Below are 18,055 nucleotides of genomic sequence, written 5' to 3' on the forward strand. Positions count from 1 at the left end.
ATTTTGTTCGTGAAAAGGTTGCTCTTGGTCAGGTTCGGGTGCTTCATGTTCCCTCTACGACTCAGTTTGCTGACATTTTCACCAAGACACTGCCTACTAAGCCGTTTAAAGATATCTGTTTCAGTCTCAACGTCGTCGAGCCTGCCGTTGATACTGCGGGGGGGATGTTAGAGTAGTCATTATGGTATACGACTTCTAGTCCAAGTCAGTTTTGTACCCCTACCCCAAGTCGGTTTGTACCCTCTTATATACTCTTGTATGCCGCACCAAATCATCAATAAGCAACAATTTTATTCAGCTTTCAGTAATCCTAAACCAATTGTGGATTCATAAGTGTCTCGCTTTAATTATTCCTATGTTATTGATAAGAACACCTCGATGATGTCTTGTGCCTCTATGTCTGAGTAGATCCCTATTTCTCCGTGAGATGGAGGAACCCTATTATTTATATGAACCGAATGTCAAGAAAACACCAAGTCCAGCACACCATAACGCCACAAACTTTGTGCTTTATCGCGTATGGAACCCTAAGATCAACTTGGTATATGAGAGCATAAACAAGTTTAATCCCCTAAATCACATGCCTGGCTATGTGCATATACAGCTGGGACGATCTGATCGCTTTCTTTCTCACAGTACATATACAGTTGACTCATCCATGCCATATATGTGCAATTAATTGTACATCAACTAATCCCTAGACTAGATCGATGACCATGTGTCGATCTCCCGAGCCAATTCATAACACCAAAACGAAGTAAATTTAACTGCGTATATACAAGGATAATCCACGGACCTAAACCAAAAAGAAATCTACACGGCGCGAGGTCGATCGATCGATCACTTGTGCGCCGCCGCCCCGGCGCCGCGCCCCATGTACGACGTGATCGCCGCCGCCAGCACCGACTGGAAGCTCGGGTCCGACGTGATCGCCTTCGCGATCGTGTCCGTCACCGCCGGCGCGGCCGCGGGGGCGCCATGGACGACGCCGACGCTGGACGTTCTCTGCAGGTACGACGACGAATGGGCGGCGCCGTACAGCTGCTCCGCCCTCGTCGTCGCCATGCCCAGGCCGAAATGCTGCCCCATCGCCGGCAAGGAGCTCTTGCCGTAGTACGGCAGCCCCCCGGCGTAGGGCGCCAGGTAGCCGCTGCTCCACGCCGCCGGCAGCGCCTTGGACTCATACCCTGCCGCGTAGGGAGACTGGTACTGCTGCTGCATGAGCGAGTGCGGGGCGGTGAGGTCGAGCGTGACGGTGGGGCAGGACGCGATGGTGGAGATGGTGGTCGGGCCCAGGAGCCCCGCGGACGGGAAAGGGAGGTGGTGCCCGTGGGACGAGGACGAGGAAGAGCCGGCGAGCAGCATGGAAGCAGCGGCGGAGGTGGTGGACGCCATGGCCGCGGCGGCCGGCGGCAGCGGGTGGCTGTGCGTGCCCTCGTACGTCGTGATCAGGATGGACATGTCGTCGGCGCATCTCTGCACCTGCTTCCGTACCGGGCAGGACGGCGCCACGGTGCACCGGTAGTAGGCGCGCGGGCACGGGTTCCCCTTGGAGATCTTCTGCCCGTACTTCCGCCATTGGCACCCATCGTTCATCTGCTCATCATCAACACATAAACATGGTTAGCTCATCATGATTTTGAATTCAAAAGTATTTTCATCATGAAAACACGTACAGAATCTTGTACGTATGTATGTTGTATGCGCGAACGTACCGTGGGGGTGTCGCATTTGACACGGACGGAAACCCTAGCCTTCTTGGCCTGCTGCTGGAGCACCTCGTCGTCGGCTCCGTCGACCCCGGCGCCGGGGCTCTTGCGCGCTTTGGTCGCCGGCGGGCAGGCGGCGGCCGGCAGCTGGTGACCGGGCGCGGCGTCGTCGTCCGCGCTGCTGTCGGAGCTGAGGTTCATAAGAGGCGTAGCCGACGGCCGGGCAGCCTGCCTGTCGTCGCCGTCCGTAGAGCGACGGCTGCTGAGCCCGAGCGACAGCTGATCGTCGGGGTCGGTCTCGGTGCCGGAGGACGACGACGACAGCGACCTCTGGTGGGCGCCCTTCGGGCGAGCGTAACCGCCGCTGCCGAGGCACAGAGAGACGAGATCGTCGGTGGTAGCGGTAGGCGCCGGCGCGGGGGCGGCAGGGAGCTTGTCGGCGGCCGGTGCTTGGTGCTTGACCTTGACGGCGTCCTGGAAGTGCGTCTGGAGCGACTGGTAGTCCCTGACGATGTGGGAGAGCAGCGTCTTGAGGCGCTCGTTCTCCTCCCTCACCTCGCCCATCTCCGCCTTGGTCGCCTCCAGCTTGTCGTCCTGCACATGCACAATACCCAACAAAATCATTAGATGATGCAAACTAGGAGTATATATCATACCAGTGATTCTTCGCAAATAAACACGATATTTAATTTGGTGTGCAATTCATTCTTAACTTGTTTCTGTTTCTTACATACTAATTAAACAGCTCTCAATTTGACTCTCAGATCGTAGTACGTACCTTGCTGGTGGTGGTCGAATTTCTTTGCGTGGACGGGAAACTCTCAAGGACCATTGGAAGCGCGCTTGCGATCTACAGGCCAGATGATTAAAGCTAATTAAGTTCCAACTCGATCTCAAGAACAGACATGCATGTAGGGTATAGATAACTTAAAGGGAAGGAGTAGATTATGCGTGTACTGTACATACCTCCATGGTGTCCGGCTTGTTCTCCTCTTTCACCGGCGGCGGCCTCTCGACGGCGACGTCCATGGACGGATCAGTCACAAAGATCAAGCAGCTAGCCACGAGATGGAGGAAGCTTTGTTTGCTTTGGATGAGCAAGAGACGCCTTGTGGTTGCAGCAGCCCCGCGCCCTCCTTATAAAGAAGGATCGGAGTCGAAGCGACGACGACGACTAGGACGACGAAGCCTACACTTTCTGACTCGCCGGGGATTAAACTAATCGATAACCAGCAGCTGCTGCGTGCTCTGCGTACCAAATCTCAAATCCCAGTGCCTGGCTCCTTAACCTACCATCACGTACGGCGGCCCGGTTGCTGGTTCCCGTCCAGACCAGAGCGAGCGAACGGGCGAGCTCATAAACAATGTCAACGCGTGTACCCGGCTAACCAGCCTCCCTCGTGGGCAGCAGGCAAGCAGGCAGGCAGGTCTACCAAGCTAGCGAGCGAGTGAGGTAAGCAAGCCCATGGTGCCAATATAATACCGTCCTCGCGGCCGGTGGTCACCACCGGTGGCCGTCGTCGCCGCCCACAACGTGTCCTGCAAGTCGCCGGCCCCCGCGGCGTTGGTTCCGCGAGCGAGCTCCCCTCCGAATGCGGATCGCACGCACGCACGTACGTGCGACCTTCATTGTCCAATCATCCTTCCGTTTTGCTCTGAGAGAGAGGCTTTGACTTAGCTAGCTAGCTTAGATGTGTTCTTGGTTAGCGTATGTACGCACGCAGCATGAGCGTGCTGCTAGCGTTGAATTCGTTTTGGGGCCGTTTTACGTGTTGACTTTCGTACGGCTAACCCGGAGAAGCAAGCAACTAGCCATCGGTCGGTCTGAACTGTTCTCCTCTCCACGTAAAAATATATAGCATAAAATGATGCGAAAATTCTCATATAACGCCTTGCTCGACGTGAGTGACGCACGCACGTAGTATCGATTCGGGATTTACGTGCATGCAGCAGGTCAAACGTAGTAACAGCGAGGACTCGGACCGGTCATTGAACTCAGGCGTGAAAAGTAAAAACGTGGAACAACTAGGCGACAGTACAAGTGCAACCCGGTCAGCACATTTACCTGTTCCGTCCCAATCTGTTGTGATGGTAGTACTGTACTACGTAACCGAATAATCTGGGCTGGTTGCGTCTGAACAGTACATGGTACCACGGCATGTGCGGAGCACTGTAGAGTCGCCGGCGCACATGCACAGCGCTCGATCGATCCCAATTTATGCGACGCGAGGTCATATCACATGTGCGGGATCATAAAGAAAATGTGTGCGTACGGCGTGTGACCGGATGCGATGGCGATCCCTTCTCTCCCGAGTCCAAGAAGTCTTCGTGCGTGTTGATTAAGTAGCAGAGGATGGATCGATCGACCTCCTGTACGTGCCCGCGACGGAGCGTGACGTCCTCCACGCCGTGCGCGATCCAATCAGAAGCAAGTCGTCCAAGCCTCGTGATCGTGAATGCGATGTGGCCTCCGATCAAGTCGGCCATGCAAGGGATCAAATTGGATTAGATTATTCGGTTTCCGTTGGCCTACTTGTTGAGAACTTGAGCTCGGTCCCAGCGGAGCCCCGTTGAAACCAAGCCATGATTGTCATCGCTAGCTGCATGCATGCTTAGAGCATCTACAACCAAACCTTTCAAATCCGTCTAAAACATCTGGACAAGCCGTCCGATCACTGATCGTCATAAAAAGGACCTAACCGAACCTCTCAAACAGCCCTGATCAGCATCCCTTATATCCATCCCAAATGTAGGGTGAATATAAGGCGGCCCGGTGCGCCTGGGTGCGTCCGCCACGTCTGCCTCGCCCACCTCTGGCCCACCCTGATCCCACAAAATCCCCCTCCGAAGCAAACCCTAGGCTCACTTCACTCCACTCCGCTCCGCTCCCCATTCCCCAATCCATCCAATCCTGAGTGTCGGCGGCCATGTCCAGCACCGGCAGCCACTCCGGTGGCAGCTCCGGAGACAAGGACATGTTGGCGCTCGGTATCGCGCTGGAGCGCTCATGGGTTGATACAGGCGACAGCTCCGGTTTAGGTGTGACACCACCTGTCGCCGCAGCGCTGGCCCTTCGCGCCCCGTGCACAGATCTGCGAGGGTAGCCCAATCGGCTCCACCCGCCTGGCGTCCTCCTCCACCTCCACGCGGGCAACGGTGGGTTCTAGTGCCCGCTCCGCCGGCCCCACGGATGCTGACTCCGGAGTCGGAGGCACGCGCCGCCCGCCACGAGAGGCAGAGGGCAAGGGAGATGGGGTTCGTGTCCCACGTGGCTGCGCAATCTGCCCACCGCCGCCTCGTGATGCCGGTGCCCAGCGAGGAGGAGCGTCTCCTCCAGTGGGTGTACCATCGGTCGCTTACCATGCCGGAGACGAACGCCCGGTGGCTCCGAAGGATTAACGCCAAGCGGCTCTGGCTCGGGATTGAGCAATCCGAGCGGGAGGCGGTGGAGGCTGAGGCGGAGGCGGTGAGGGTGGCCAAGCTCAAGCGCAAGCAGGACCGCATCGTCCGGCGCTTCAAGGGCTACACCGTCATCTCGATTCCTCCTCCTCCGACGGATCCGACGGCGGCGGCTCCGACATCGACCCACATCTTGCCGCGGACGCCTACAGCAGTGCCAGCGATCCTAAGGGCAAAGGGCCGGCGAAGAAGTGGTGAAGCTCCTGTTGAAAATATGCCCTAGAGGCAATAATAAATTGGTTATTATTATATTTCCTTGTTCATGATAATCGTTTATTATCCATGCTAGAATTGTATTGATTGGAAACTCAGATACATGTGTGGATACATAGACAACACCATGTCCCTAGTAAGCCTCTAGTTGACTAGCTCGTTGATCAATAGATGGTTATGGTTTCCTGACCATGGACATTGGATGTCGTTGATAACGGGATCACATCATTAGGAGAATGATGTGATGGACAAGACCCAATCCTAAGCCTAGCACAAGATCGTGTAGTTCGTTTGCTAAGAGCTTTTCTAATGTCAAGTATCATTTCCTTGGACCATGAGATTGTGCAACTCCCGGATACCGTAGGAATGCTTTGGGTGTACCAAACGTCACAACGTAACTGGGTGGCTATAAAGGTGCACTACAGGTATCTCCGAAAGTGTCTGTTGGGTTGGCACGAATCGAGACTGGGATTTGTCACTCCGTGTAAACGGAGAGGTATCTCTGGGCCCACTCGGTAGGACATCATCATAATGTGCACAATGTGACCAAGGAGTTGATCACGGGATGATGTGTTACGGAACGAGTAAAGAGACTTGCCGGTAACGAGATTGAACAAGGTATCGGGATACCGACGATCGAATCTCGGGCAAGTAACATACCGATAGACAAAGGGAATTGAATACGAGATTGATTGAATCCTCGACATCGTGGTTCATCCGATGAGATCATCGAGGAACATGTGGGAGCCAACATGGGTATCCAGATCCCGCTGTTGGTTATTGGCCGGAGAGTCGTCTCGGTCATGTCTGCATGTCTCCCGAACCCGTAGGGTCTACACACTTAAGGTTCGGTGACGCTAGGGTTATAGAGATATTAGTACGCGGTAACCCGAAAGTTGTTCGGAGTCCCGGATGAGATCCCGGACGTCACGAGGAGTTCCGGAATGGTCCGGAGGTAAAGATTTATATATGGGAAGTCTTATTTTGGTCGCCGGAAAAGTTTCGCACTTTATCGGTATTGTACCGGGAGTGCCGAAAGGGGTCCGGGGGTCCACCAAGGGGGTCCACCAGCCCCGGGGGGGCACATGGGCTGTAGGGGGTGCGCCTTGGCCTATATGGGCCAAGGGCACCAGCCCCAAGAGGCCCATGCGCCAAGAGATAAGGAAAAGGGAGAGTCCTAAAGGGGGAAGGCACCTCCGAGGTGCCTTGGGGAGGAAGGACTCCTCCCTGGCCGCACCCTTCCTTGGAGGAAGGGCCAAGGCTGCGCCCCCCCCCCCTCTCCCTTGGCCCTATATATAGTGGGGGGGGAGGGCAGCAATACCTAAGCCCTGGCGCCTCCCTCTCCCTCCCGTGACACCTCCTCCTCCCCGCTTGCGCTTGGCGAAGCCCTGCCGGGATCCCGCTACTTCCACCACCACGCCGTCGTGCTGCTGGATCTCCATCAACCTCTCCTTCCCCCTTGCTGGATCAAGAAGGAGGAGACGTCGCTGCTCCGTACGTGTGTTGAACGCGGAGGTGCCGTCCGTTCGGCGCTAGGATCATCGGTGATTTGGATCACGACGAGTACGACTCCATCAACCCCGTTCTCTTGAACGCTTCCGCTCGCGATCTACAAGGGTATGTAGATGCACTCCCCTTCCCCTCGTTGCTAGATTACTCCATAGATTGATCTTGGTGATGCGTAGAAAATTTTGAATTTCTGCTACGTTCCCCAACAGTGGCATCATGAGCTAGGTCTATGCGTAGTTTCTATACACGAGTAGAACACAAAGTAGTTGTGGGCGTCGATGTTGTCAATTCTTCTTGCCACTACTAGTCTTATCTTGTTTCGGCGGCATTGTGAGATGAAGCGGCCCGGACCGACCTTACACGTACACTTACGTGAGACAGGTTCCACCGACTGACATGCACTAGTTGCATAAGGTGGCTAGCGGGTGTCTGTCTCTCCCACTTTAGTCGGAACGGATTCGATGAAAAGGGTCCTTATGAAGGGTAAATAGAAATTGGCATATCACGTTGTGGTTTTACGTAGGTAAGAAACGTTCTTGCTAGAAACCTATAGAAGCCACGTAAAAACTTGCAACAACAATTAGAGGACGTCTAACTTGTTTTTGCAGCATATGCCTTGTGATGTGATATGGCCAAAAGGATGTGATGAATGAGATATATGTGATGTATGAGATTGATCATGTTCTTGTAATAGGAATCACGACTTGCATGTCGATGAGTATGACAACCGGCAGGAGCCATAGGAGTTGTCTTTATTTTTTGTATGACCTGCGTGTCATTGAATAACGTCATGTAAATTACTTTACTTTATTGCTAAGCGCTTTAGCCATAGAAGTAGAAGTAATCGTTGGCGTGACAACTTCATGAAGACACAATGATGGAGATCATGATGATGGAGATCATGGTGTCATGCCGGTGACAAAGATGATCATGGTGCCCCGAAGATGGAGATCAAAGGAGCAAAATGATATTGGCCATATCATGTCACTATTTGATTGCATGTGATGTTTATCATGTTATGCATCTTATTTGCTTAGAACGACGGTAGTAAGTAAGATGATCCCTCACAAAAATTTCAAGAGACGTGTTCCCCCTAACTGTGCACCGTTGCGAAGGTTTGTTGTTTCGAAGCACCACGTGATGATCGGGTGTGATAGATTCTAACGTTCGAATACGACGGGTGTTGACGAGCCTAGCATGTACACACATGGCCTCGGAACACATGCGAAACACTTAGGTTGACTTGACGAGCCTAGCATGTACAGACATGGCCTCGGAACACAAGAGATCGAAAGATCGAACATGAGTCGTATAGTAGATACGATCAACATGGAGATGTTCACCGATGATGACTAGTCCGTCTCACGTGATGATCGGACACGGCCTAGTTTGACTCGGATCATGTATCACTTAGATGACTAGAGGGATGTCTATCTGAGTGGGAGTTCATGAATCAGATGAACTCAATTATCATGAACATAGTCAAAAGGTCTTTGCAAATTATGTCATACGCTTTAGTTCTACTGTTTAAGATATGTTCCTAGAGAAAATTTAGTTGAAAGTTGATAGTAGCAATTATGCGGACGGGGTCCGTAAACTGAGGATTGTCCTCATTGCTGCACAGAAGGCTTATGTCCTTAATGCACCGCTCGGTGTGCTGAACCTCAGCGTCGTCTGTAGATGTTGCGAAACATCTGCCATACACGTTTTGATGACTACGTGATAGTTCAGTGCGTAATGTTAATGGTTTAGAATTGTGGCACCAAAGATGTTTTTGAAACGTCGCAGAACATATGAGATGTTCCGAAGACTGAAATTGGGATTTCAGACTAGTGCCCACGTCAAGAGGTACGAGACCTCTGACAAGTTTCTTAAGCCTACAGACTAAGGGAGAAAAGCTCAGTCGTTGAGCATGTGCTCAGATTGTCTGAGTACCACAATCGCTTGAATCGAGTGGGAGTTAATCTCCCAGATGAGATAGTGATGGTTCTCCATAGTCACTACCACCAAGCTAGTAGAGCTTCGTGATGAACTATAACATATCAGGGATAGACATGATGATCCTTGAGCAACTCGCGATGTTTGACACCGCGAAAGTAGAAATCAAGAAGGAGCATCAATTGTTGATGGTTAGTAAAACCACAAGTTTCAAGAAGGGCAAGGGCAAAAGAGATACTTCATGAAACAGCAAATCATTTGCTGCTCTAGTGAAGAATCCCAAGGTTGAACCCAAACCCGAGACTAAGTGCTTCTGTAATGAGAGGAACGGTCACTGAAGCAGTACTACCCTAGATACTTGGTAGATGAGAAGGCAGGTAAGGTCGACAGAAGTATATTGGATATACGTTATATGAATGTGTACTTTACTAGTACTCTCAGCAGCACCAGGGTATTAGATACCGGTTCGGTTGCTAAGTGTTAGTAACTCGAAATAAAAGCTGCGGAATAAACGGAGACTAGCTAAAGGTGAGATGACGATATGTGTTGGAAGTGTTTCCAAGGTTGATGTGATCAAGCATCGCATGCTCCCTCTACCATCGAGATTTGGTGTTTGCGTTGAGCATGATTGGATTATGTTTATCGCAATACGGTTATTCATTTAAGGAGAATAATGGTTACTCTGTTTATTTGAATAATACCTTCAATGGTCTTGCACCTAAAATGAATCTCGATCGTAGTGATATACATGTTCGTGCCAAAAGATATAAAATATTACCACATACTTGTGGCACTGCAATTTGAGTCATATTGGTATAAAACGCATGAAGAAGCTCCATGTAGATGGATCTTTGGACTCAGTCGTTTTTGAAAAGATTGAGACATGCGAACCATGTCTATTGGTATATATGCATGAAGAAACTCCATGCAGATGGATCGTTTGGACTCACTTGATTTCGAATCACTTGAGACATGCAAATCATACCACATGGGCAAGATGACTGAAAGTCCTCGTTTATCAGTAAGATGGAACAAGAGAGCAACTTATTGGAAGTAATACATTTTGATGTATGCAGTCCAATGAGTGCCGAGGCATGCAGTGGATATCGTTATGTTCTTACTTCACAGATGATTTGAGTAGATGCTGAGTGTATTTACTTGATAAAACACAAGTTTGAATTATTGAAAGGTTCAAGTAATTTCAGAGTGAAGTTGAAGATCGTCGTGACAAGAGGATAAAATGTCTGTGATATGATCATAGAGATGAGTATCTGAGTTATGAGTTTGGCACACAATTAAGACATTGTGGAAAGTGTTTCACAATTAATACCGCCTGGAACACCACAGTGTGATGGTGTGTCCGAACATCATAACTGCACCCTATTGGATATGGTGCATACCATGATGTCTCTTATCGAATTACCACTATCGTTTATGGGTTAGGCATTAGAGACAACCGCATTAACTTTAAAAGGGGCACCACGCAATTCCGTTGAGACGACACCGTTTAGAGAAACCTAAGTTGTCGTTTCTTAAAAGTTTGGGGCTGCGACGCTTATGTGAAAAATGTTTCAGGCTGATAAGCTCGAACCCAAAGCGGATAAATACATCTTCATAAGAATACCCAAAACAGTTGGGTATACCTCCTATTTCAGATCTGGAAGCAAAAGTAATTGCTTCTAGAAACGAGTCCTTTCTCGAGGAAAAGTTTCTCTCGAAAGAATTGAGTGGGAGGATGGTGGAGACTTGATAAGGTTATTGAACCGTCGCTTCAACTAGTGTGTAGCAGGGCACAGGAAGTTGTTCCTGTGGCACCTACACCAATTGAAGTGGAAGCTTATGATAGTGATCATGAAACTTCGGATCAAGTCACCACCAAACCTCGTAGGACGACGAGGATGCGTGCTACTTCAGAGTGGTACATGATCCTGTCTGAGATATCATGTTGTTGGACAATACTGAACCTACGAGCTATGGAGAAGCGATGGTGGGCCCATATTCCAACAAATGGTTAGAAGCCATGAAATCTGAGATAAATGGATCTTTGAGAAGAAGACGGACGTGGACGGTAATGTTACCATCTATGAAGCTCGACTTGTGGCAAAGAGTATTTCCACAAGTTCAAGGAGTTGACTACGATTTTCTCATCCGTAGCGATGCTTAAGTCCGTCGGAATCATGTTAGCATTAGCTGCATTTATGAAATCTGGCAGATGGATGTCAAAACAAGTTTCCTTACCAGTTTTCGTAAGGAAAGGTTGTATGTGATACAATCAGAAAGGTTTTGTCGATCCTAAGGATGCTAAAAAGGTATGCTAGCTCCAGCGATCCTTCCAAGGACTAGAGCAAGCATCTCGGAGTCAGAATATACGCTTTGATGGAGTGATCAAAGTTTTTGGGTTTATACAAAGTTTGTTAGAAACTTGTATTTACAATAAAGTGAGTGGGAGCGCTACAACATTTCTGATAAGTATATGTGAATGACATATTGTTGATCCGAAATGATGTAAGATTTCTGGAAAGCATAAAGGGTTGTTTGAAAGGAGTTTTTCAAAGGAAGACCTGGATAAAGCTGCTTACATATTGGGCATCAAGATCTATAGAGATAGATCAAGACGCCTGATGATACTTTCAAAGAACGCACACCTTGACATGATTTTGAAAGAGTTCAAAATAGATCAGCAAAGAAGGAGTTCTTGGCTGTGTGACAAGGTGTGAGTATTGAGTAAGACTCAAGACCTGACCACAGCAGAAGAGAGAGAAAGGACGAAGGTCGTCCCCTATGTTTTAGACATAGGCTCTACAGTATGCTATGCTGTGTACCGCACATGGAGTGTGCCTTGCCATGAGTTGGTCAAGGGGTACAATAGTGATCCGGGAATGGATCACATGACAGCGGTCGAACTTATCCTTAGTATCTAGTGAACTAAGGATTTTCTCGATTATGGAGGTGAAAAGGAGTTCGTCGTAAAGGGTTACGTCGATGCGAACTTTGACACTAATCCGGATGACTCTGAGTAGTAAACCGGATTCGTATAGTAGAGCAATTATTTGAAATGGCTCGAAGTAGCGCGTGGTAGCATCCAAAAGATGACATAGATATTCGTAAAGCACACACGGATCTGAAAGTTCAGACCCGTTGACTAAATAACCTCTCTCACAAGCATAACATGATCAAACCAGAACTCATTGAGTGTTAATCACATAGTGATGTGAACTAGATTGTTGACTCTAGTAAACTCTTTGATGATGGTCACATGGTGATGTGACCTGTCAGTGTTAATCACATGGTGATGTGAACTAGATTATTGACTCTAGTGCAAGTGGGAGACTGTTGGAAATATGCCCTAGAGGCAATAGAAATTGGTTATTATTATATTTCCTTGTTCATGATAATCGTTTATTATCCATGCTAGAATTGTATTGATTGGAAACTCAGATACATGTGTGGATACATAGACAACACCATGTCCCTAGTAAGCCTCTAGTTGACTAGCTCGTTGATCAATAGATGGTTACGGTTTCCTGACCATGGACATTGGATGTCGTTGATAACGGGATCACATCATTAGGAGAATGATGTGATGGACAAGACCCAATCCTAAGCCTAGCACAAGATCGTGTAGTTCGTTTGCTAAGAGCTTTTCTAATGTCAAGTATCATTTCCTTGGACCATGAGATTGTGCAACTCCCGGATACCGTAGCAATGCTTTGGGTGTACCAAACGTCACAACGTAACTGGGTGGCTATAAAGGTGCACTACAGGTATCTCCGAAAGTGTCTGTTGGGTTGGCACGAATCGAGACTGGGATTTGTCACTCCGTGTAAACGGAGAAGTATCTCTGGGCCCACTCGGTAGGACATCATCATAATGTGCACAATGTGACCAAGGAGTTGATCACGGGATGATGTGTTACGGAACGAGTAAAGAGACTTGCCGGTAACGAGATTGAACAAGGTATCGGGATACCGACGATCGAATCTCGGGCAAGTAACATACCGATAGACAAAGGGAATTGAATACGGGATTGATTGAATCCTCGACATCGTGGTTCATCTGATGAGATCATCGAGGAACATGTGGGAGCCAACATGGGTATCCAGATCCCGCTGTTGGTTATTGGCCAGAGAGTCGTCTCGGTCATGTCTGCATGTCTCCCGAACCCGTAGGGTCTACACACTTAAGGTTCGGTGACGCTAGGGTTATAGAGATATTAGTATGCGGTAACCCGAAAGTTGTTCGGAGTCCCGGATGAGATCCCGGACGTCACGAGGAGTTCCAGAATGGTCCGGAGGAAAAGATTTATATATGGGAAGTCTTATTTTGGTCGCCGGAAAAGTTTCGCACTTTATCGGTATTGTATCGGGAGTGCCGAAAGGGGTCCGGGGGTCCACCAGCCCCGGGGGGCCACATGGGCTGTAGGGGGTGCGCCTTGGCCTATATGGGCCAAGGGCACCAGCCCCAAGAGGCCCATGCGCCAAGAGATAAGGAAAAGGGAGAGTCCTAAAGGGGGAAGGCACCTCCGAGGTGCCTTGGGGAGGAAGGACTCCTCCCTGGCCGCACCCTTCCTTGGAGGAAGGGCCAAGGCTGCGCCCCCCCCTCTCCCTTGGCCCTATATATAGTGGGGGGAGGGAGGGCAGCAATACCTAAGCCCTGGCGCCTCCCTCTCCCTCCCGTGACACCTCCTCCTCCCCGCTTGCGCTTGGCGAAGCCCTGCCGGGATCCCGCTACTTTCACCACCACGCCGTCGTGCTGCTGGATCTCCATCAACCTCTCCTTCCCCCTTGCTGGATCAAGAAGGAGGAGACGTCGCTGCTCCGTACGTGTGTTGAACGCGGAGGTGTCGTCCGTTCGGCGCTAGGATCATCGGTGATTTGGATCACGACGAGTACGACTCCATCAACCCCGTTCTCTTGAACGCTTCCGCTCGCGATCTACAAGGGTATGTAGATGCACTCCCCTTCCCCTCGTTGCTAGATTACTCCATAGATTGATCTCGGTGATGCGTAGAAAATTTTGAATTTCTGCTACGTTCCCCAACAGCTCCGCCCTCTCTAGCTCGAGTAAATAGCATAAAACTACTAGTTTACAGGCTATGGTTCCAAAAAATATCACTTTTTAATTTTTCTCAGATAACTACCAAGTCAGGGGTTGGCTGTTTCAAAAAACCCCAAATTCTCTTTGTTAAAAAATTAAACATGTTTATGACAGGTCGGGCCCGCCACTAAACACACCGTTTGGTTGACCATTTGTTTGACCGTTAACTGACTTGTGGGGGCCACATGTCAGCGCCTCATCAACAAAATTTTTACAGATTAGCCCCTACAAATATTTTTAAAAAGCAATCGGGTCCCTGGAATCATTTTAAAAAAGCAATCGGGTCCTTGCAGTGTCGCCGCCGCACCTCCAAAGGGCTCTGCCCGTGGTCGCCGTTGCACCATGGGGCTTCGCCCGTGGTCGCCGCGCCCGCAGCCTGGGTGGCCGGGGTGGTCGCCGGGCGCGCCGCCGTGGGGCTCCGGCTCAGGTCGCCGCGCCGCCGCGCGCCATCGGGATCCGCCTGGAGCGCCGCCAGCCATGGGGCTCCGGCTCGGGTCGCCGTGCCACCGCGCGCCATGGGAGCCGCCTGGGGCGCCGCCGGCCATGGGGCTCCGCTCAGGTCTCCACGCCACCCCCACGTCGTGCCTCGCCCGCGGCCGCCGCCATCCCCTGGCCCGAGCTCCTCAAGCTCGACGCAGATGGCCTGCGCCGCTGCTGGAGTGTCGCGGACGAGGCCGGCCTTGTTGCAACCGTCGCCACCAGGAGCTCCGGCTTGGGGGGAGGTTCGCCGGCTTGGGAGGGGGAGGGGGTCGCCGGCTTGGGAGGGGGAGGGGGTCGCCGGCTCGGGAGAAGAGAGGTCTGGTATAGGAGGCAGAGAAAGAAGAAAGAGAAGAGGAAAAAGAAACTTACATGTGGGCCCCACATGTAAGTTAACGGTCAAACTAAGGTCAAACTAACGGTTTGTTTAGCTGTGGGCCCAACCTGTCATAATCGTGATCAACTTATAAAGACTCGATGATTTGGGTTTTTTGAAACAGCCAACCCCTGACTTGGTAGTTATCTGAGAAAAATTAAAAAGTGGTAGTTTTTTGGAACCATAGCCTGTAAACTAGTAGTTTTATGCTATTTACTCCTCTAGCTCGTAGTATCTACCTCCTAGTATCTAGTTAGCATTTGCCGGACAGTATGAACCGTGTGAACTATGACCGATCTTATGGTGATATTTATATGTAAACTTATGCCCCTTTGCTATCGGTTTAGTCCGTTTTCTGCCAATTTTGTCCGTCTGGTGATCTACGTACTAAGTTGTATGATTTTGTATGGATATAGAGTGCCTGATATGAGATACATGGCTGCGGAGGCACGGATTTAGAAATTGTCTGATCACTGTGCACGGACGTATAGGATGTCGGATTTGGCAAGTCCTTAGTTTTGCGACCGATCGTGCCGTGAGCTGAGCATGATCGTTAGCCTAAGAAATCGGCCTCAAATAGCTTTGCTCGTGCGTCTGTGTTCCTACGAGTTTCAATTCCTACACGGTACTCCACAGCACGAAGACGCGGTGGGGACAAGGACACCGGCGGCATATGCATCGACGGAAATGAGGAGCGTGTATCACGTGCCGCCGTGCAGCTAGCTACTTGTACGGTGCGGCTGGCATGAAAAAGGTCACAATAATTCTCGCTACAAAGCAGCACACGGCATGGAACAAAATTCCAGTTCCAGATCCCATACACACCATATAGGAACAAGAAGGCAAATTCCACGCTGAATAGCTGCGACAATCAAGGGCGTCTTCGTGTGCTAATTAAAAGAACCCTCGTACATGATCGGCGAGGTTACGGAAAAAAAGTCTCCTTTACCTGAATTGTTAATTATCAATTGTTTATGCTTGTCTTGATGCCGCACCACCGATCGAGCAAACAAAGGTACGGTGTGGCGTAGGAAATTTTTGTGCAGTCTGTTCATGACATTTTGAACAACATTTTAACTTTTCACGATGTGTTTAAACCGTGTTTTGCAGTACATAATTCTACTTTGAGCAATACCTTCAAATAGTCCTCGCTAGCCACCACTTCATGCTTAGACTTAGAAACATACTCCCTCCGTCCCATAATGTAAGACTTTTTTTACACTAGTGTAGTGTCAAAATACGTCTTATATTATGAGACGGAGGGAGTACCTCTTTGGGACATACCTTTGTCTGATGCACCTCTGAGCTGACAATGACGACATATTGTTTTGTCTCGGTCCAACGCAACCACATTCGTAGGGATGCAAAGGTTGAACTAAGGAGGGTCGGAGTACCCTCAAGGTTCCAAATCTGCATTCCTACAGGTTTGTCTAGTGTCCCCATTCCCTGCGAGCATAGCCATCGCCACTCTTACCTCGCTCCACCTTAAGTGTTGCCCGCCCCCCCCCCCCCCCCCCCCCCCCCTCATTCTGAGTGATTTTTTGAAAGCATAAGCTAGTTTCATTGGTAAATTCTCATATAACATTCATGCTTGCGAATCTCCCTAGTTGTATGCCCCACCCCCCAAAAAAAACTTGGCTCACGCTCTGCCCCTAGTGCTGTTGGTATTCAATAACCTGCGCAATATTTGATGCATACTAGAGAGCCACATGCACAAATCTAGGCGCCATGCCGTTCTAATGAGTGGGACCCACTTACACGGATTACCTAAATAACTAAAATTGGGTTCAAAATGGAATTCTGGTTGTAAATTGTGGTCCAAACAATCATAAAAGTTAAAATGTTGATCAATGTGTTACCATGTCACAAACACTCTTTTTATTTAGAAAGAACTATTTCAACCAGCTTTAAATAATGAAGCCCTCAATAACGAACAGTGCAACACAACACTCAACACATGCACGGAAGAATACAAAGTATCTGACAAAGCAGCAACAAAACAACATATTACCAAGCAGAAATCAAGTGAAATATTGAGCACAGCTTGTAGTCATGGGAGCAGAAATTTTACAAAAACATAAACTCTTCAGTTGATGGGTTGTTTTTCTATTTTTAGGCTAGCTGAATGGCTTGATTAAGATTTTATCATATTATTGCTCGAAATTAAATCAAGGATTTCAGGATACTTCCTTTGTGGAATAAAGTATTGGATCCTCGAGTGGTATCTTTTCTTGTTGCTTCATGCGAGCAAATCGAATCAGGAACAAGGAAATTGGAAGAATATGTCTTTCTATTCACTACCATTACGCGTCTTCTCGACTTCCATTACTTTATTTTTCTTCTCGAATGCAATAGCTCTGATCCGTGATCAGAGAACCGGAACAAAAGGAAGAGGCTCTCTCAAGAGGGAGCCTAGTCGTCAAGGGAGGACATGGCGTCGCCATCACTTGAGTGCCAAGCACAACAGTGCCTCCACTTGCCACTCGCCCCGAGATTGGAGGGTGTCGCACCATTGGCCCTTCACGCTAGAGCTTGGGTGGAATCTGACGTCAGAACCCCAAGGGGAAGCCTCTGAACACAACCACCTGTTAAACCTAGCTCACCTTGATGCAGTACCTAATCATATGAAAATATAATCATTTCTCCAAGAGCCTAGCGTGGCAAAGGTGACGAGTGAGACTGACATGTGAAGGGCCATTTGAATTGCTAAAATGTTATTCAAAGTGGGAGTTTGGACACAAAATGTGGTTCAAAGAGTCACAATTTTTTTAAATGTGTCCAAAGAATCATAGAAATTAAAATGTCGTCTACTGTGCGACGATGCCACAAATACATGATATAAGCTTCAAATATATATTCCTTGAGGACGTGCAACTTCTTCAAAACACGACAAAAATAGTCACAGATTTTTCTTTCTGTCCACAAAATATATGCATATACACCATGACTACATATGCCTTCCCTTGACTATACTCGGGGATTTAGTCAGAGAAGGAACCACCGAAGACACATGCGCAAAGGTGCGTCATGTATGAAAGAAACAGCACCGTTTCTAACGATATAACAGGTTTAAAAACGCAGGAGCAGAAGAAGTGGTGGCCAATAAGATAAGCACATGGCGGTTGGGGTCGACAGAAGCAGCTGAAGCAAGCCGCACGGTTTAGTCAACTGAAGCATCAGGGGAGGCGTCCTTCCTACCTAATTCCTATATGCTTTTTAATCCTCTCCCAAATGAATACAGCTAAGATACAAAGAAAACCGATGGGGTTCCTCGCTG

The 18,055-nt window shown here is 49.3% G+C and overlaps 1 protein-coding gene across 1 annotated transcript; it reads right to left on the reverse strand.

The window, feature by feature from the left end:
• Positions 1-479: 479 nt before the first annotated feature.
• Positions 480-2,937, reverse strand: LOC109775484 (probable WRKY transcription factor 72). The gene is made up of 4 exons (XM_020334228.4): positions 2,676-2,937; positions 2,488-2,559; positions 1,716-2,303; positions 480-1,596 (listed from the first exon to the last, which is right to left on the reverse strand). Exons 1-4 carry the CDS (start codon positions 2,736-2,738, stop codon positions 841-843), a joined length of 1,479 nt encoding a protein of 492 aa, XP_020189817.1. The 5' UTR covers positions 2,739-2,937; the 3' UTR covers positions 480-840.
• Between the last annotated feature and the right edge of the window lie 15,118 nt (positions 2,938-18,055).

Source organism: Aegilops tauschii, chromosome 3 (genome assembly GCF_002575655.3).
Source record: "Aegilops tauschii subsp. strangulata cultivar AL8/78 chromosome 3, Aet v6.0, whole genome shotgun sequence".
Lineage (NCBI taxonomy): Eukaryota > Viridiplantae > Streptophyta > Magnoliopsida > Poales > Poaceae > Aegilops > Aegilops tauschii.